The following is a 20,846-nucleotide window of genomic DNA, read 5'->3' as shown; positions in this document are numbered from 1 at the left end:
GGAGGACGACACATCGTAGGCTACACCTACTGTACTGTTGTCCGTGTGCACTGACCACACACACACACACACACTACATTACAACAGGGAGCCAAGCTAACAGGGAGGGACGCCATGCTACGGTGCACATTGACTTTATGAGCGTGATAATGTTTAATACCCATTGACTTTAGAGGCTAATTGCTCATAAGGAATGAACGTGTTTATTATGGAGTGTTTTATGAATTGTAAACATCTCTTTCCAATATTAGGAGAGGAGAGGACTTGATCTGTTCCGAAATAAAGGTGAATGAAAATTAGGACAAATTACTGTAAAATATCACAAATGAGTATCGCCATTTAGAAAGACATAAACAAAGTGACGGATGGGAAGCAAATGAGAGAGAGGGAGAGGAAGGAAAGGGAAAGGAGAAGAGAGGGATAGCCGGGTGAGGGGCCCAAAAGAGAGGGTGTGGAAGGAGAGAAGCAGAAGAGGGAGAACTGGGTGAGGGGCGTAATAATGGATTTAACGCAGAGAAGAGATTAGAGAATACACATAGAAACACATATGTATGTACGCACACACGCAAGCACATGCACACACACATGCACGCGCGCCCACCCACATTTCATTATTCCTGTCTTACCATTAAATTCTGCTGGTCCAACTCCGACAATTATAATTGACATGGGCAAAGTAGCTGCCTTTGGATGTGGAGGGGGGAAGAGAGAGAGAGAGAGAGAGAGAGAGAGAGAGAGAGAGAGAGAGAGAGAATAGAGAGGAGACAGCGAGAGAGATGTTTCAAAAAAAGAGAGCCTGAGGAAACAAGTTTCTTCTCAACGCCGGTGTCAATAACCATCGTTATCTAAAATCTCCACAGGTTGTCAGAGAAATACTCCCAATGAATATACTCCCAATTCATTTACACTAAGTACTGTAATAGCCTGCCTACTTCTCATATAATGGTACACTAGAGATCGACTGTCATAAGACGGACAAAGTTTTTCAACTTCTGCCGAGACTTTATAGGACTAACTATTTGTGAAAAAGTAGAAGAATCTGTCAAACCTTTGTAGGAGTAATTACTGAATTAGCACCTGTAATTTCATGTATGTACAACTTGAGTCTAAACCCCAGCCAGCCTGACAGCTTATAAATGAAGCTTATTTCCATCCTCTCCCTCAGCGGATGCCTATTGCATTGTGGGTCGAGTGGGTTGCCATTCGCCAAAGGCGGAATGAGAATGATAGATGTTATCACTGTGTTTCATAACTTTTTATTGCCATTTAGGTGGACATTAAATTGGCAGAGATATGAGGAACATCTATTTTGGGGGGTTGCCTGGCACTCAATGTTCTCATATCTTACTCCGCAATCACATTACAAGGATGTAGGGAAACTTGTGTAACACAGAGTAGCGATTCTGTTTCTATGTAACACCATTTTGGAATCAGGGCATTCCAAAACAGCATTTAACAACGTAGACAGAAAAACACACCAAATCAGGTGTGTCAAACTCATCCCACCGAGTCACTAGTGTCTGCAGGGTGTTTGGATATTCCTTTCAATGAATCCCTAGACAACCAGGTGAGGGGAGTTCCTTACTAATTAGTGACCTTAATTCATCAAACAAGTACACGGGAGGAGCAAAAACCCACAGCCACCCGGCCCCTCGTGGAATGAGTTTGACACCTGTCCCATAAACAATAACGATATCAACGTTGGGTCCAACCAACTATATCTAGGACAGTCCCAAGATACACGTTTACAATGGACATGTTTCAAACACATTTGAAGTCCTATGACTCCTTTCCTATGTTTTTACAGGTCTGGTGGCATACTGTATATGTTGGGAAATAATAACGTTGACATGTGCGTACGTTTACGATGGACTCCTTGGTCTGGGCCATGTCGGTGATGACGCCGTCCGAGATGATAAGGAGGATGAAGTATTGGGAGCCATCTTTGACTGATTGTGCATACCTGGAGTGGGGGGAGAGAAAGAGAGAGAGCAGAGGAGAGGAGAAAGAGAGAGGTTGGTGGGAGGAGAAGAGAGAGGAGAGCAGGATGAGATGCACTGGGTAATCAATAGATCAACCCATTAAATGTATTTATGAAACGTATTTTGTGTTAGCTATTGACCTCTCTTTCATTAATCTCATCTGCTCTCAGGCCTGGAACTCTAGTCATTTGTTTGGCTGATGTTGAGGCCCATATCTTGACTATAACCCTGGGGGGTGTTCCCCACGGTTTAATAATGTTACCATTGACTTGTTACCAAGTCTTGGGCTTTTGGGCCAATGCAACAGACACGCACACACTGCACACTCTCTGAGTGACAAATGAATACAGCCACAAGAATTACGGTCTCGTCTGACACTGGAGCCGCTTATTTGTGTGAAAATGATTTCCCTCCGTGTGTTTTGGTCACACAGAAGATAAATGAGCTATGAACGGCGAAGCTATTCTTAGGCCACGTGGGCGGACGGATCACACCGAGAAAGAGACGGGATTGGAGGGGCGAAGAGGGATGGAAGAGAAAGCTTGTTACAGTCAATCTTGTGTGTGTGTGTATAGATGACTGGGCAAGATTTCCCAATAGTGAATACAAAGTAGAGCATGTACAGCACAGGGACAATGCACTCTACGGAGAGACACCAAGTCCAGTTTTCTGTTTGGATAAAATTACCATTAATCAACCATGTGGACAAGGCGACGCTCTCTTCGTCTCCAATAGTGTCTGTCTACTGGTCGATGGTACAAAGCCTTATTGGTTTTCAAAACTAACAACTATGCTCTCTGTATGCAAAGCTGAATTAATAGCTTTGAAAAACATTTCCACTGCATTTCAGCCCTGCCACAAAAGGACCAGCTGACATCATGTCGGTGATTCTCTCGTTAACACAGGCGTGAGTGTCGACGAGGACAAGGCTGGAGATCACCTCTGTCATGCTGATTTAGTTCGAATAACAGACTGGAAGCTTCAAAAGGAGGGTGGTGCTTGGAATCATTGTTCTTCATCTGTCAAACATGGTTACCTGCAAGGAAACACGTGCAGTTATCATTGCTTTGCACAAAAAGGGCTTCACAGGCAAGGATGTTGCTGCCAGTAAGATTGCATCTAAATCAACCATTTATTAGATCATCAAGAACTTCAAGGAGAGCGGTTCAATTGTTGTGAAGAAGGCTTCAGGGCGCCCAAGAAAGTCCAGCAAGCGCCAGGACTGGCTCCTAAAGTTGATTCAGCTGCGGGATCGGGGCACCACCGGTACAGAGCTTGCTCAGAAATGTCAGCAGGCAGGTGGGAGTGCATCTGCACGCAGAGTGAGGCGAAGACTTTTGGAGGATGTCCTGGTGTCAAGGGCAGCAAAGAAGCCACTTCTCTCCAGGAAAAACATCAGGGACAGACTGATATTCTGCAAAAGGTACAGGGACTGGACTGCGGAGGACTGGGGTAAAGTCATTTTCTCTGATGAATACCCTTTCCGATTGTTTGGAGCATCCGGAAAAAAGCTTGTCCGGAGAAGACAAAGTGAGCGCTACCATCAGTCCTGTGTCATGCCAACAGGAAAGCATCCTGAGACCATTCATGTGTGGGGTTGCTTCTCGGCCAAGGGAGTGGGCTCACTCACAATTTTGCCTCAGAACACAGCCATGAATAAAGAATGGTACCAACACATCCTCCGAGAGCAACTTCTCCCAACCATCCAGGAACAGTTTGGTGACGAACAATGCCTTTTCCAGCATGATGGAGCACCTTGCCATAAGGAAAAAGTGATAACTAAGTGGCTCGGGGAACAAAACATCGATATTTTGGGTCCATGGCCAAGAAACTCCCCAGACCGTAATCCCATTGAGAACTTGTGGTCAATCCTCAAGAGGTGGGTGGACAAACAAAACCCCACAAATTCTGACAAACTCCAAGCATTGATTATGCAAGAATGGGCTGCCATCAGTCAGGATGTGGCCCAGAAGTTAATTGACAGCAAGTCAGGGCGGATTGCAGAGGTCTTGAAAAAGAAGGGTCAACACTGCAAATATTGACTCTTTGCATCAACTTCATGTAATTGTCAATAAAAGCCTTTGACACTTATGAAATGCTTGTAATTATACCTCAGTATTCCATAGTAACATCTGACAAAAATATCTAAAGACACTGAAGCAGCAAACTTTGTGAAAATGTATATTTGTGTCATTCTGAAAACTTTTGACCACGACTGTAGATTGATGAGGAACAACATTTATTTAATGTAACAAAATGGGGAAAAATGTGACAAAATGTGGAAAAAGGCAAAAGGGTCCGAATACTTTCACGAATGTGTGAAATGCTTGATAATGTATGTGATATCAACAGACTTCAATATTGACTGGCTTTCATCACGCAGCCCACTCAAAAAAATAAAACTGTAACCAGTGCCTGCAACCTGGTTTGGTTTATAAGTCAACCTACCAGGGTAGTTACAAACAGCACAGGAATTAAATCATGAACATGTATTAATCACATCTTTACTAATCCAGCAGACATTTGATTTAAAGCTGTATCCAAATTCATCGGATGTATTGATCACAATATAGTAGCCATATCTAGGAAAACCAAAGTTCCAAAGGCTGGGCCTAATATAGTGTATAAGAGGTCATACAATAAGTTATAACATTACAATAATATTTGCTGGTAGGTGGTTTGCACTTGACACATTTATGAAATTGCTTAAGCCAGTTACTAATAAGCACCAATTAAGAAAAAGACGGTTAAAACGGTTAACTCCCCGTGGATTGATGAGGAATTTAAGATGGGGAGAAGTATGTCCATAATAAAACACTATCATCGAGGCAGGTCCTACAGGCTCTAGTTTGGTCACACCGGGACTACTCTTCAGTCGTGCAGGTAGGTGTCACAAAGAGGGACTTAGGAAAATTACAATTGGCTCAGAACAGGGCAGCATGGCTGGCCCTTGAATGTACATGAAGAACTAACATTAATAATATGCATGTCAATCTCTCATGGCTCAAAGTGGAGGAGAGATTGACATCACTACTTGTTTTTGTAAGAAGTGTTGACAAGCTGAATGCACCGAGCTGTCTGTTTAAACTGCTAACACAAAGCTCGGGCACCCATCTATACCCCACAAGACATGCCACCAGAGGTCTCTTCACAATCTCCAAGTCCAGAACAGACTATGGGAGGCGCACAATACTACATAGAGCCATGACTACATGGAACTCTATTCCACATCAGATAACTGATGCAGCAGTAGCATCTGATTTTTAAAAAACAGATCAAAATACACCTTATGGAACTGTGAAGACTCACACAGCACGGACACACACACACACACCCACACCCAGCACAGACACACACCCACTCACACAGCACGGACACACACACACACACCCACACCCAGCACAGACACACACCCACTCACACAGCACAGACACACACACACACACACACACACACACACACACACACACACACACACACACACACACACACACACACACACACACACACACACACACACACACACACACACCACACCCAGCACAGACACACACCCACTCACACAGCACGGACACACACACACACACCCACACCCAGCACAGACACACACCCACTCACACAGCACGGACACACACACACACACCCACACCCAGCACAGACACACACCCACTCACACAGCACGGACACACACACACACACCCACACCCAGCACAGACACACACCCACTCACACAGCACGGACACACACACACACACACACACACACACACACACACACACACACACACACATCATATATAGTGGTGTAATGGTGTAATAATGTAGTGGTGTAATAATGTTATATGATGTACTGTTTTATCTTTTGTTTTATGTGTGATGTAAATGCCTTAATGTGTTTTGCCCCCAAGAAGAGTAGCTGCTGCCTTGGCAGGAGCTAATGGGGATCCTTAATAAATAGAAATACATGGTGGGTGGTTCTGAGTGTATTGGTGTGTGTGTCTGTGTGTGTGTGTTGTCTGTATGCGCGTATGCGTATGTATGTATGCATGTGTGTATGTGTGCAAGTGTTTGTGTGTGTGTGTGTGTGTCTGTTGTCTGCGATCATGCGTACGTGCGTATGCATGTGTGTGTGCATGAGTGTGCGTGCGACCTACCTGGCCACGTGGTTAATGACAGGGGAGAAATGTGTGGGTCCATAGAGTCGAACAGACTTGAGGCTTTGGTAGTAAGCCTCCATCACCCCCTCTATCCCACTGCAGTACGGATTCTGGGGGTTCCCATTCTGCACAGACACACAAAGAACAAACAATATAGGAATCAATTAATTGATTATCAATTCATCACATGTATTTAAAAACACATTGCATAACAGCAGTTATCTCAGTGTTTTTACAAAAACCTGACCTATACCCCAAACAGCAAGCAGAACATACAAGATCAGTAAATGCATAAACCACTTTTTAACTCTGTAGTGTCAAGTAACAACTTTGGGAGAACACCATATAGCCTTGGATTTCACCTTGCAATTATGGTGAGATTAACATGCATTTTCTTTCGTGCTAATTGTCTTGTTTACATTATGCACATTGCATATTGCACTATGTTGTGTACTGTATAATAGAGTTTCCCAGTAAAGTGAAGTGGGAGAAAACCATCTTGACCCTAGCTGCTTTGGTTGGCCTCCCGTGAGCATGGAGAAGACAGCCACTCTTTGCTTTGCAAATGGAGCTTGGGTTAATTCTGCCTCTCTTCTTCCTCTTCTACTTTACCCCACCTTCTCTGTCCTATACTCCCCATCTCTTCTTCCTTGTCTCTCTAGTGTCCCCTCTCTCTCTCTCTCTCTCCCTCCCTCTCCCCCCATGTATCACCTTGCTAAAAGGCTGACTCAGTAAATCCTTAATGCTTAGATTAACTCTCCTTGAGTATTACCCAACTGAGCAGCTGGAAAGGCTGCCGGCGCCCGGGGCTGCATGGGCATCACATCTGGACAGGAATTTATACGGTAGAGGACTGTGTATGCGTTCCAAATGGCACCCCATTCCCTATATAGTGTACTACTTATGAACAAAGCCTGATACTTTAAATCAGAGGATGGGCTCGTTGTAATGTCTGGAGTGGAATGGGCACCATGCCTTTGATACCTTTCCATTCCAGCCATAAGAATGAGCCTGTCCTCTGAATTCGGACCAGCGGTCCAGAACCAGGACGGTCGGGAGACTGGCAGGTAAAAAGGACGAGGGATGGAGGGAGATTACGTTTACGCTTTGGTCATTTAGCAGACGCTCTTATCCAGAGCGATTTACAGGAAATATTAGGGTTTCACCTAGTAGGCTCGGCGATTCAAACCAGCAACTTTTCAGTTAAGGGCTCTCAACCGCTAGGCTACCAGCCGCCCTAGACGGACGGGGGGTGTCTCCAGTTTCCTCACCAGAGCGAACTCGTGCGAGACCCGTCCATCCGGGGGCAGTTTAGCTCCGAAGCCCAGTGCAGGGAACATCTTGTCACTGTCGTAGTCCTGGATAATCTCCCCTACAGCTCTCAGAGCCATGGCGTAGGCATTCAGCTGGTACGGACTCATGTAGTGTAGAGAGGTGGGCTGGGAGGGGTTGCCTGAAATCCAACAAAATACATTACAACTGAGCTCAGAGCTGCTACATCTCTCCCCAGGGTCTACATAGGAAGACAAGTTCAAATTCCTAGACAAGGCAAGTTCGCATGATATGAAGCAGTTTTGTAACAGAGACTTGTACGGTGTTGTAGCTAGATGGTTGCCAATTCAAAGTTGATGTCAAGAAGGCCTTGCTGCCACACATGCAAGAGGGTTCTCAAGGGCTGACAAGAGCTAAGCTACTCACCATTTGATGCTGTGAAATCAATTGCCACTGTGAAACTAATCTGAGTCCTACAACACAAAACAAAACAAGGAAGATATTAAAACATTTGATTACACCATGACTCAATGTGATCTCACTGACTCAATTCATGGACAAGGGGGTTATAACAGATCATTAGCTGCTGTTTTCCCGCAACATGAATATAGGCCTATGGGCTGATTAGTAATCCACTCATCTATGAGTTTGTTCCTCCTTTCCATTACCACACTAGTGATGTAAGTGAGCCTAGCGCTCGATAAAAAGGTTACGGTAGAAATCGTTCCAGTCAAATTCACATATTCCTATTGCTGTACACACATACAGCTGCTTGGAATGCAAAACGAGCAAGTCAAGTTGGATGGGTGAACAACACAATCAGAAAGCGCAATATACAACAGAAAGCCTGTACTAAATGATTCACTTGTAAATGTAATGCTCATCTAGGGATTGGAGACATAAGATAAAGAGTGATGGCGTATCCAATGTGTCCCTATTCAAATACAACTCGAGAACGTACCCTCCTTTAATGTAATCCAGGAAGGTGAGTTCCATGTCCACCAGGCAGGACAGAAGGGTTACCTGGCAACACGTTCGGAGGTTAAAAGGATACTTTTTGAAGTTTGAAGATGATAAACTTTATAAAAGTGAACTATCCCTTTAAAACACAAATCAAATCTTATTGGTCACGTACACAGATCTTCGGGTGTTATAGCAGGTGCTGCAAAACGCTGCAGTAGAATGTCTCCCAAATACAATACAAATACACAAAATCTAAAAAAAATCTAAACAAGAAATCAAGAAATAAAAATCGTAGATATATTAGAGTGAGCATGTGTCAGAATCCAGAATATAAATGTGGTGTGTATTGACAGTATATCATTTGGGGGAAAAAAGAGTATGTATATTAGGATGAGCTATGTCGAGAATACAGTATATAGTGTACATACACAGTGAGTAAACAACAGTATATAAACAGAATATGAGGTGACCAGCATTCATATATACATTGGGTGTTAGTCTCAACATGCAGAGCTGAGTACTGGACAGGTAGCCGGCTAGTGATGGCTGTTCAACAGTCTGATGGCCTGGTAATAGAAGCTGTTTTTCAGTCTCTCGGTCCCGGCTTGGATGCGCCTGTACCATCTAGATGGTAGCTGAGTGGACAGACCGTGGCCTCGGTGGCTGAGATCCTTAAGATCTTCTTGGCCTTCCTCTGACAGCAAGTACTGTAAATATCCTGGAGGGCAGGCGGCATGCCCCCCATGGTGCGTTTGGCTGACCGCACCACCCTCTGGAGAGCCATGTGGTTGAGGGCGGTGCAGTTGCCGTACCAGGCGGTACTGCAGCCCGACAGAATGCATCTGGTGCATCTGTAGAAGTTTGTGAGGGCCGTGCCGCACATCAGGATTTCAGTGGAAATACAGTAGTATCGTAATTATAACACCTTATTTAAATATGGCACGACAACAATAGAACAGTTGGCTAAAACACATACAGTAGAGTACTAAGCTACTAATTCAACTGTGACGCCTTTGAGCTATGAACATGCAAAAAATAAGTGCAGAATTACATCCATAGTATGCATCGCAAGTGGAATCCTACTCCCTATATAAGTGCACTACTTTGACGAGAGCCCAGAGGGCTGTAGGGAATATGGTGCCATTTGAGACACAGCCATACAATCCCACTAAGACACAGCTAGGGTTGAAAGATAGGTGGCCTTTTCAAGTCAAAGAGTATTACAGGGTATCGACTCACTGTTCCCGAGTTGAGGTATTTCTTCTTCTTCTTGCCTTTCTTCTTTGGATTGACCACCTGCAGAGAACAGAACATGGCTTGGTTCACTTTGTTGTGTCTCGTTGATCTTGAGTTGAACACAAAGCCAAGGCAACTGAAAGCCTGACTTAAAATGTTTATTTTAATTTTTTATCAATCAAATTTTGTCAAACAATTTTTGCCCTCGTGGCCGCATTTGGTCTTCAATAAGGTGCACTGAAAATTGTTATATTTCCTCACCGTCAAGATTTGCACACAAAAAAAGTCTTCTATCCCCCGTTTTGGGAATGTTCAATGCTCCCTGACTGTCCAGCTTTCATCTTGGGGATTTTTAGCGAGTTGGACAGTTTCTACACATTTCGACGCAGTTTCATTTTGGTTGTAGTCATTTTAAAGTATAATGAGTTTGTATTTGACTAAAACCACCCGCATGCCTGATTGGACCCCTCGCGGTCCAGATGTATGACACCCCTCTCCTAGACTCTGCAATACCACCCTGGAAGGCTCAATATTTGGGTAAACACACCCTTGTGGAGGTGTGCGTTAACGTGTGTGAACGTGTGTGTATGTACACCTGCTGCAACATGTCTCACCTCGTAGCTGTGAAACTGTGACTGGCCTCTTGACATCTCTCTGTAGCTGGTATTGAATTCCCCAATGAAGTCATGGCTGGAAGAGTAAACACACACAGTGTCTCACACACCTGCTGGGATTTCTCTCCAGCTGGGATCGCCTTTCTAGGAACAGATCCGATGGTTTAAACATGACTTTTCAAAATGCCTTTGTTGCAACATCGGGTACATTGTTACAAACTCCATCACAGGGTGACACCAAAGCAGCAAGTTTGTTTGCAGTCATCTAACAATAACCTACATTGTGTCATGACATACATGAAATACATAAGCAATATTTCTGAGTGCAGACTATTCATGTGGTTGCCCCTGGGGCACTTACTACAGCAGAAGTGCAGATAATAAGTGAAGTGCGTATGTTTCTGAGACAGTACCCACCCTCCATCTCGGTCCCAATCATACACCTCCACTTTTATGCTCCTGAAGGAGAGAGAGCGAGAGAAAGAGAAAGAGAGAGATAGAAACCCCATTTGAAAAACAAATTAGTGTGTCTGATTGAAAATCTCTGCTGCTTAAAAGAGAGGTGCTCATCTGTGAAAGAGGATGGTCTGGCTCTAAGAGGGTGTGCTCTCAGAAAGGTGTCTGCTTTTGGGATTCAATGTACTAAGGGAATGAACATTAAGGGTTACATAGAGAAAATTGGACCTCTCTGAAATGAAAATGGGTGCCCTTCCCTTCAGGAAAATATATTTTAACTAAACCCTCCCTTGGGGGGGGGGGGGGGATCGGACCTTCCCTATAATAATTCAAACAAAGTGGATAACAGATAACATGTCTACCGGTTACCCTCACTTCTTGGACAGACCAGAGACTTAGATGCAGTTTTAGAAACTGTTCTTCGTCTTGTAAGCGTTACATGGCATCGCAGGAATTTTTAAAGCGCACAGGGCTGAGGGCCAGAATGTTGTAGGTTTGCAGACCACTGTGGACAAGGGTAGAGAGGCCTCCTTTATAGTAAAAGCATTACATGAATCTATCATCGTATTAGCAGATCTAAGAAAAAAAAAGCCTTTTATAAACATTTCATACAATTCTTCGTAATTTTACATATTAGAGGAATCTTTATTTTAAGACCAAACAAATTACCGAAATTACAAACTAAGACGAGCACAGAGAGATAAGCCTGCGTGTTCATTTTATCATATTTATCCAATGCCAAATCTGTGTGCATTGTGTGTAAAAAAAACGGTCCATTTCCACCCCAGACAGAGTCGGCCTACTGACGCAGAAAAATGTAAGCATTAACTGATGGCTACTCTTCTTCGTGGCTTAACCCAACGAGAAAGTCACTTTTCTTCTCTCTAAAGCATGTCTGTATTTAAACATATTCTATTGTACAGAAAATGAATAGCTTAATTGATAGTGACAGAGTGAGATTACTTCCCAAGCAAAGTCAACCTCTGAATATCAAAGAAACTAAACAAGGATATTCCCATATGCGTCACATCTTTCCTGGGTATTTTAACGATTGTTTATAGCATAAAGCATCGCGGACCAAAGCGCAATTATAGATCAGTGTGCCTTGTTAAAAGTTTATTTATGGAATTTCTTTCTTTCTTTATGCGTTTGAGCCTATCAGTTGTAGGGGTGGTATACAGAAGATAGCCCTACTTGGTAAAAGACCAAGTCCATATTTATGGTAAGAACGGCTCAACTAAGCAAAGAGAAACAACAGTCCATCATTACTTTAAGACAATGAGTGTCATTAGGTTGATGTCTTTCCTTCGAAGGGTTCAAACTCTTCATTTTCGTTTATTGAAACACTTTCAGAAAATCTCTTGTCAGATTTTAAATCACCTCATGCTTGACAGCTGCAGTTCACAAGCATGCACAGGGCAGACTACACAGATAAAGGCCAATGTTGTCCCTGGGGGTGGGGGGTACCCGTAGTTACTCAAGGAAGTAAACAAACTCAGCATGACTGGTGAAAGTTTATGGAGACCTTGGTTATGAATTTAAGACCTTTATTGTGCCATGTGATCGTTAGCTGAGCAGCGCATGATTGCAGGTCATATGAGAACGCGAGTACACCCGAAATAGAGAAAGATTGCCCGCTACCTTTTTTGCTAACATAAAAATCCTTCGGGAAGCAGTATGAAGGGCATAAATATATTTTTTTATCACGATCGTGTTTTGCAGTGATGCTGACATGTTATGAAGAGTCTAACTGTCACATCCGTTACCGAGTACTGACAAATAGAGAAAGAAAACCAATTATACATCACCTAAGCCCTTGATAAAAGTTTGCATACAATCATACTCGAAATGTATCCATAATAACAGCTTTTCCTCAAAGACATCAACCGAATCAAAGCAGTCTTATCAGTCTACTCTGACCTGCTTGGAGAAACGCTACACAGTGGGAGCGTGCGTAATTGTACATGCTGAACAGATTTCTATCTATGGGACAATATCCACTTCAGGCAGCAGGTGTTGGAGAATGTGATGAAGAGGCTTGTGGAACCTTAAGTTCGCAAGGGGAGAAATGTCATCATGGACAATTTCTTCACTTCAACTGTCATTGGCTAATAAGTTGCTGGCAAAGACAACAAGTCTGGCCGGCACCATAAACAAAGTGAGAGCGGAGTTCCCTCCCTATGCGCAAAATAAGGCACCTGCACAGCCGTTGTAGGCCTGCCCCACAATGGTGCTGAAGAATGACAAGGTGATGGGGACACAATAAAGTGAAAACCAGAAACTATTATGCACTACAACCAAACAAAGGTATGTCTAACTTTGTCAAGCAAGTGAAAGTTATGAACATTTTGTCAACTGTTAGCTAAATTAAATCCAACTGATGCCATCGTGTGAAGACGCACACAAGCAATGGACATCGCTGCCAAGTCCCTTTATGGAGTTAATTTTTCCAAGTTAATGTACAGAACGGAGGCATTTATTCCTCTTATAACACAGTTGCCAAAGAAAACAATATGAAAGCACACATTTACCAGCAGAAATAAAACATTTTGTTATACTGTCAAATTCATACTTTCTAATCCGTTGTTTGCTCGATTATGTCTACATTTACTGACGCAACACAATCGTTTGTTCTTTATTTTCCATTGCCATGCTCGCTGGCGATGCTCTCAGCCTAGCTAAGGCTGACACAGCCACAGCCGCTGCAGCCAGAATAACAGCACGGTAACTGTTTTCTATTGACATTCATTTGGATGTATTCTTAACAATGAGCTGATAATGCCCGGTTTTGCCTGGCATAGCTAGAAAGGTTTGCCTTCTCGTCAGGACACTCGTCAACACTGACTGTTAATTTTGTAACTCCCAAACCTGCATGCGGGAGCGTAATCATCGCCTGAAACTAATTAGCATAACGCAACGGACATAAATATCCCTAGAAAATATTCCTATTCATGAAAATCACAAATGAAATATATTGAGACACAGCTTAGCCTTTTGTTAATCACCCTGTCATCTCAGATTTTCAAAATATGCTTTACAAACAAAGCTAGACAAGCATTTGTGTAAGTTTATCGATAGCCTAGCATAGCATTATGCCTTGCTAGCAGCAGGCAACCTTGTCACGGAAATCAGAAAAGCAAGTAAGTAATCAAATTAAATTGTTTACCTTTGATGAACTTCGGATGTTTTCACTCACGAGACTCCCAGGTAGATAGCCAAAGTTCATTTTTTCCCAAAATATTATTTTCGTAGGCAAAATAGCTCCGTTTGTTCTTCACGTTTGGCTGAGAAATCGCCCGGAAATTGCGGTCACCACAACGCCGAAAAATATTCCAAATTAGTTCCATAATATCAACAGAAACATGGCAAACGTTGTTTATAATCAATCCTCAAGGTGTTTTTCTAATAACTATTCGATAATATATCCGTCGGGACAATTAGTTTTTCAGTAGGACCGATTGGAGTAATGGCTACCTCTGTATTTTACGCTAGAATCTCTCTCAGAGCCACCATGTGACCACTTACGCAATGTGGCCGCCTACGGCTATTCTTCAACAGAAATGCGTAAAACTACGTCACAATGCTGTAGACACCTTGGGGAATACATAGAAAGCGTAAACCCGTTGATGGCACATTCACAGCTGAATAGGGACTCATTGGAACGCAGCGCTTTCAAAACCTGGGGCACTTCCGGATTGGATTTTTCTCAGGCTTTCGCCTGCAACATCAGTTATGTTATACTCACAGACAATATCTTTACAGTTTTGGAAACGTTAGAGTGTTTTTTTCCCAAAAATGAAAATACTGCCCACTAGTACCAACAGGTTTTAATTACGAGATCGATCGCATATCAAACACTAGGCTAGAAGCTAGCTAGTTTGTTGCTAGCCATCCCGCCAATATGAAAAACAAATTCACACTAGAAACGTGGGAGGATTTGATAGCTTTAGCGGAGGAGGGGACCGGAGAAGTAAATGTTCATCACTCATCATGTTAGGTCAACAGATGCTCCCCCCAAAAATGATCTGCAAATCAATGCTAGCTAGCTAAGTTTTTTCCTCGTTGGACCTCTGTAGCAAGTACGGTCTGCATGTGTAGGCACATATTGCTTCATGATTGTAAGGTGTCCCAATATATTTTCAAATTATCCCATTATCTGGTTTTAATGTCCATTATAGAGTTTCACAATTTATCAAGGCCACTTTATCAAGGCCACTTATAATGATGTTAAGGCTATTGATGCTTTCCTAATTTGACTGTGCGTCTTGACCATGCATCTTGGTGGTTGGGGTATTTTTATTTTGTTGTCATAAAAAGAAGCCGTTACCGTGTTCAAAAACATATGCTTTATGTTTCATAGTTGCAACAAAGGCACTCTACAAATATAACTTTTTTACATATAGCCTACAGTAACATACTGTAAATGAATGAAAACGGCATTGTGTTATTTGAAAGTGTTACCCAAGGCGTTCAAACACAACCACATAAAAGAAAATTGCGATAGCATATAGGAAATGTATGAATTACACTGTTAGAATGTTACAGTCAGAATGACTGCTCATTAGCGTAGAAGGAGGAAGTCACTTCAAAGGGACTCTTTCTGCCATTCTCCTTTTTTATTTCAAAGCGTTGAATCTATGCATCTGTCAGTTACCTGCATCTAAGGAATGAGTTACCTGTCATAGTCTCCGTTGCACAGGGTCTTGACAGGGATCTTGAAGGCCTGCCACACTGGGTCCAGAGTGTTCTTCACCACCTCTGTCTTATGGCAAATAGTAAATCTAGAAACACACAATGGCTGTCAGGACCCTTTCAAGACAACATGTCGTTTTTAACTCCTACTTATTATTTTTTTGCTGTATAGAAGTCAAAACAACAACAGCAGTAGCAGCTTGATGTTCTTATACAGGATACAGTGTGGCCATGTGGTCAGAGAGATCATGCTGCTGTTGTGCCCCGGAGCTAGCCATTTAAACTGCTTCAGTAAATATCCAGCTGCACAAAAGCCAAATGTGTTGAGTGCAAGATATGGGAGTCAGCTCGCATAAAAACATCTGCTGGGCAAATGTATGTTTAACTCAGGCTCACCCTTTATTTCCCTTGCCTTTCATTTGATTAATTTCTCCTCTCATCCTTTCTTTCACGTCCACTCATCCCTTACCACCTATACTGTCTGTGCTAATGCTGGTTCGGGGAGGGAGGGAGGGGGGGGGGGGGGGGTTGAGGAGGAGGATAATTTAAGACAATGTTTGAAGACGTAGGGGTTTCAGATGTTTTCAGGAAGATGGGCAGGGACTCTGCTGTCCAAGATTCAGAGGGAAGCTGGTTCCATTATTGGGGTGCCAGGACAGCGAAGAGCTTGGACTGGGCTGAGCGGGAGCTGCCCTCCCGTAGGGGTGGGGGGGCCAAGAGACCTGAGGTGGCAAGAACAGAGTGCTCGGGTTGTAGGGTTTGAGCAAAGCCTGAAGGTAGGGAGGGGAAGCTCCTCGTGCTCTATGTAGGCAAGCACCATGGTCTTGTAGTGGATGCGAGCTTCGACTGGAAGCCAGTGGAGGGTGCATAGGAGCAGTGTGACATGGGAGAACATGGGAAGGTTGAACACCAGGCGGGCTGCGGCGTTCTGGATAAGTTGCAGGTGTTTGAGGGCACAAGCGGGAGGCCCAGCCAACAGAGAGATGCAGTAGTCCAGACGGGAGAGGACTCTTGCTGTTCCGTAGGTAAGCCCCATGGTCTTGTTGTGGATACGAGATTCGACTGAAAGCTACAGACCTATTATCCACTGTGTCTGCCAGACCACTCACTCAAAGATCTCTTATGAGCCCCTCCTTTAGAGTAGAATCCTCAAAACAGGTTCTAAATACTGTTGACATCTAGTGGAAGCCTTGGGAAGTGAAACATAACTAATATCACCCTGTATCTTCAATGGGGGCTGAGTTGAAAAACTACAAACCTCAGATTTCCCACTTCCTGGTTGGATCTTTTCTCAGGTTTTTGCCTGCCATATGAGTTCTGTTATACTCACAGACATCATTCAAACAGTTTTAGAAACTTCCGAGTGTTTTCTATCCAATACAAACAATAATATGCATATATTAGCATCTGGGACAGAGTAGGAGGCAGTTCACTTTGGGCACGCTATTCATCCAAAAGTGAAAATGCTGCCCCCTATCCCAAAAAGGTTAAAGGTCTTACTCAGATCGGCTACGGCGAGCGTGATCACACAGTCATCCAGAACAGCTGCTGCTCTCATGCATCTTTCAGTGTTGCTTGCCTTGAAGCGCTCATAGAAGTCATTTAGCTTGTCTGGTTGGCTTGTGTCACTGGGCAGCTTGCAGCTGGGTTTCCTTTTGTAGTCCGTAATAGTTTGCAAGCCCTGCCACATCCGACGAGGGTCAGAGCTGGTGTAGTAGGATTCAATCTTAGTGCTGTATTTACGCTTTGCTTGTTTGAATGCTTTCAACTGAAATGTGTCTTCCGCATTTAACTCAACCCCTCTGAATCAGAGTTGTGGGGGGCTGCCTTAAATCGATGACCACGTCATCGGCACCCAGCGAGCAGTCAGTTACTGTTGCTCAATGGTAGATTTTTCCATCTTGCCAGCTCAGGGATTCGAACCAGTGACCTTTCGGTTAGTGGCTCAATGCTCTTAACCGATAGGCTACCTGCCACCCATCACATAGTACAGTATGCAAACAAACATGATTAGTGGTTGTGAATGAATCAAGTTTTCATTTGATTTTGTATGTAATAATAAATCAACGCTTGTTGTGATGACTTACGATCCGTCTTCGTTACTGCGGTAGAAGACCAGAAAAGGATCCGATTTCCCAAAGAAGTCTTTCTTGTCCAACTTGTTCCCACAGAATTGCAGCATCACTGACTCCTAGAGAGAACAGGTTACCGATAGATGGAACAGACAGACAATGAAAACCACAGCCTGGGTAAATAGTCATTTTTCTCTGTTTGCTTTTTCCCCCCTTCTAATTCTTTTACATTTCATGACCTGTTTTCATTGACCGAGTCCCTTAGTATCTAGTGGATTATTTCTAGGAAAAAAGGCAACAAGTCATTGTTGTGCTCCCATGTAGGGTATGTGGTGTATGTATGACTGAAAAGTCACTGTTGAAAATGCTAAAGCAATTCCATTTTCATGATGACTGTTCATTAAAAAGGGGGAAACTTTTTTTACACACAAAAAAACAACTCACCCTGCAATTGCTCAGCTCCTCTGCTCTCACTTTGATGGTACCACACTTCTTCCCTGGAATCCCACTGTTAAACCACAAAAGAGAGAGACTAGAATCATCACTTCTGGCAGCGTTTACTGTACATTTGTGCGTTGTTCATGGCTCTCCGTCCATTTTTGTATTTTACGCTAGGACACCTTTAGGACACCTTTATTTATACAGGTAAGTCAATTAAGAACACATTCTTATTTACAATGACGACGTGTCCGTCAATACCTTCCTTGACAAAGATGAGGCCTAGCGTTTTGTGCAGAATTGACCAAGTAAAAATAGACACATGAATGCCAGAACCCCAAGGCTTGATTTAGACTGGAGAGAGAGAGAGAGCAACATTGTTTTTCATTTGGCTAAATAGAGCTATATAATGTTGCTGGAATTATGCAATAACATGCATGGAGGAAAATAGATGGCAAATTGAAGTGAGTCTTTGAAATGCAACCGGGGCTCTCGGAGGCCCAGCGAGAGAAGCACTCACTGAAATGGACTGACTGGGTGAACAGTGAGCACAAAACCTTGGCACTGGAGGGGAGGTGGGGGGTGGGGGGGGGGTAAAAGAGAGAGAGGGTATAGGAAAGTGAAGACTGGATACAGAACACAAATGGCATTGAACTAACTCTGCAGTTCATACGAGTCCTTCCATTAAATGATCTACATAGTAGATATGGTTCCCTTTCATTCAGTCAAATCGGTACAACACAGCTATGGGGAGATCATACGCTAACACCCTCTACTGAAGAACGTTAGAATCATGCCTGAGAAGGGCAATGAACACCGTGCCTCACCGGAAGTCCGGCCTTCCACAGGTGATAAACCCAAGGCACGAATTCATTCCTTCCATTCTTCTGCGCTTCACCTCGAGCTGAGCAGAACAATTTCACGTATTCTTTAAAAATAATAAACATGGGGAACGCGAAATACAAGGGTTTACTTCAACTTACCACTCACACTTGCTTCTACACCTGCATTGCTTGCTGTTTGGGGTTTTGGGCTGGGTTTCTGTACAGCACTTTGAAATATCAGCTGATGTACGAAGGGCTATATAAATACATTTGATTTGATTTGATTTGACTTACGGAGGACATGCTCATCCTTCTGGACATTGCGTTTTAAAAGCTTGGTAACTGGTTTCGTGATTTTCCGGCTGAATCTGTTAGTTTATCTTCTGCGTGTTTAGCCTGGCTACTTGGCCGAGTAAAGTAACCAAAACAACAAAAGCTAACAAGCCGGGCTCGGGTTCAAGACCTTGTCTAAATAGATTAAAAAGATACTCACGTTTTGTCGTCTGTCTCGACGCGGTGCATGCTCCATCTGCCCCCCGCTTGGGTCAGCTTGTGTGCGGGACGGTGACAGTAACACTGGCTTGCACGCAGCTGTCACTGTTCCCCTAGTCCATGGTGCGCGCAGGTTCCTTTGGGGAACGTGTGGAATTCTTATGGCTTCCTTTCACGGGTGCCCGTACCTCGGCTGGGTATGAGTTACGTGACCCAAGGATGATTTGGGGCTTTGGTCGGATTAAATATCTTGTCTCCCTGGGCTGAGGCACACGAAAGCCACCCTAGCTCAACCCGGTTGCTTTGCGATCTATCACCGGCTAAAGGAGGCGACTTGAAGGGAGAGAACGGCCGGGTCGGTGGGCATGCCAGGTCGCCTTACCTGCCTCGATCAAACACGTTTACCTCTCGTCCCAAAGATGGTCGATGATCAGATCTTATGCGGACGGGATCAGGCTAGCTAAACAGAGCTGCATAGCGTGCTACCCACAGGGTAGCTGACTCATCAAGGCGAGCTAGCTAGTGTACTGCCATTGGTGATTCCTGCCTCCCATTTTGGAATTGAGCGTGTAGCTCTCTTGTTTAGCATATGTAAGTTCTGCAGCTGCACCATGTCACTGGCCCCAGTGTAGCCCACAGTGTGCTTACATCTGGGACGGGAGAGAGTCATTAGGCAGCGCACAGATTGCACAATACCTGGATCCAACAGGCTTTCCTGTCAGGTTGGAACTCTGGGTGGTCTGCCGTGGGCCATTTAATTTGGTGTACGCTAACGTTGGCATGGGGCGTGATTTCATATCCCTATAGCTGTGTTGTACGGAGTTGACCGACTGAAAGGGAATGTATAGTTATGGCTGTAACTAATGTTCCCTGTAGGAGGGAAATGAGGTACATCACCTGTTCGGGCCCGCACCGCCCAGTTCTGGGCTCGATGAACAGCGGGCATTACTGAATGGAACAAACTTATCTGTGCCTCGGGATTATCACCTGTAGCTTCCGGTGAGGCACACTGGTCCTTGTTAGGATTGGTTCAAATGTTCTTCAGTAGTGCAAAAACTCCCCATAGTTGTGTTGTACCTTGTTTCCCACCTCCAGGGAACAGTTAGTCATAACTGTACGTTCTCACCTATAGTCTAGAACGGGGACAATTTATACTTTTTTGGCTCAACTTCCCATTTTTAAGTGAAAAGAAAATATCTGGTCCAGCACAGTAGGGTGGGTATCACAGGACAATGTAAAAAGGGGTATACCGGTCATGTGTAATAGTATAATAAATGCTGCGTGACAAGTTCATGGCAGTCATTATTATCATCAGGATCAATTATAAAATGATTATCTCAATGCCTGTTTGTGGTGTGCCTCCTAAGAGCATCTGTCTACAGCCAGCATTGTTTACTTCTGTACATATGCTCCTCCTTTGCTCGGCTCTTTATTTGTAAAATCTTCCTCCACTCCACTGAACACAAGTGCCACGCTTCTGACTCGGCCGCCTCTATGTAAATAGAGGTGCCACTTTAAGATACAGAGGACCGGCTGCACGCACGCACGCACGCACGCACGCACACACACACACACACACACACACACACACACACACACACACACACACACACACTAAGTGTAGCCTGAGATGATTATATAACTCAACA

At 43.8% G+C, this 20,846-nt stretch overlaps 1 protein-coding gene across 1 annotated transcript in view; it reads right to left on the bottom strand.

The window, feature by feature from the left end:
- Nucleotides 1-20,846, bottom strand: part of LOC115108939 (copine-8-like) — a 75,252-nt gene that overhangs the window by 3,582 nt on the left and 50,824 nt on the right. Inside the window, exons 8-19 of the mRNA XM_065009870.1 lie at nucleotides 17,888-17,951; nucleotides 17,459-17,562; nucleotides 15,356-15,460; nucleotides 10,641-10,682; nucleotides 10,224-10,299; nucleotides 9,613-9,669; nucleotides 8,372-8,433; nucleotides 7,837-7,883; nucleotides 7,410-7,591; nucleotides 6,136-6,263; nucleotides 1,861-1,963; nucleotides 627-684 (exon numbers count right to left, since the gene is read on the bottom strand). Coding sequence (XP_064865942.1) covers nucleotides 627-684; nucleotides 1,861-1,963; nucleotides 6,136-6,263; nucleotides 7,410-7,591; nucleotides 7,837-7,883; nucleotides 8,372-8,433; nucleotides 9,613-9,669; nucleotides 10,224-10,299; nucleotides 10,641-10,682; nucleotides 15,356-15,460; nucleotides 17,459-17,562; nucleotides 17,888-17,951 — 1,028 coding nt within the window. The remainder of the gene's footprint in view (nucleotides 1-626; nucleotides 685-1,860; nucleotides 1,964-6,135; nucleotides 6,264-7,409; nucleotides 7,592-7,836; nucleotides 7,884-8,371; nucleotides 8,434-9,612; nucleotides 9,670-10,223; nucleotides 10,300-10,640; nucleotides 10,683-15,355; nucleotides 15,461-17,458; nucleotides 17,563-17,887; nucleotides 17,952-20,846) is intronic.

The sequence above is a fragment of the Oncorhynchus nerka genome, linkage group LG25, assembly GCF_034236695.1.
Source record: "Oncorhynchus nerka isolate Pitt River linkage group LG25, Oner_Uvic_2.0, whole genome shotgun sequence".
Taxonomy (NCBI): domain Eukaryota; kingdom Metazoa; phylum Chordata; class Actinopteri; order Salmoniformes; family Salmonidae; genus Oncorhynchus; species Oncorhynchus nerka.
This window is presented reverse-complemented; position numbering and strand designations above follow the sequence as displayed.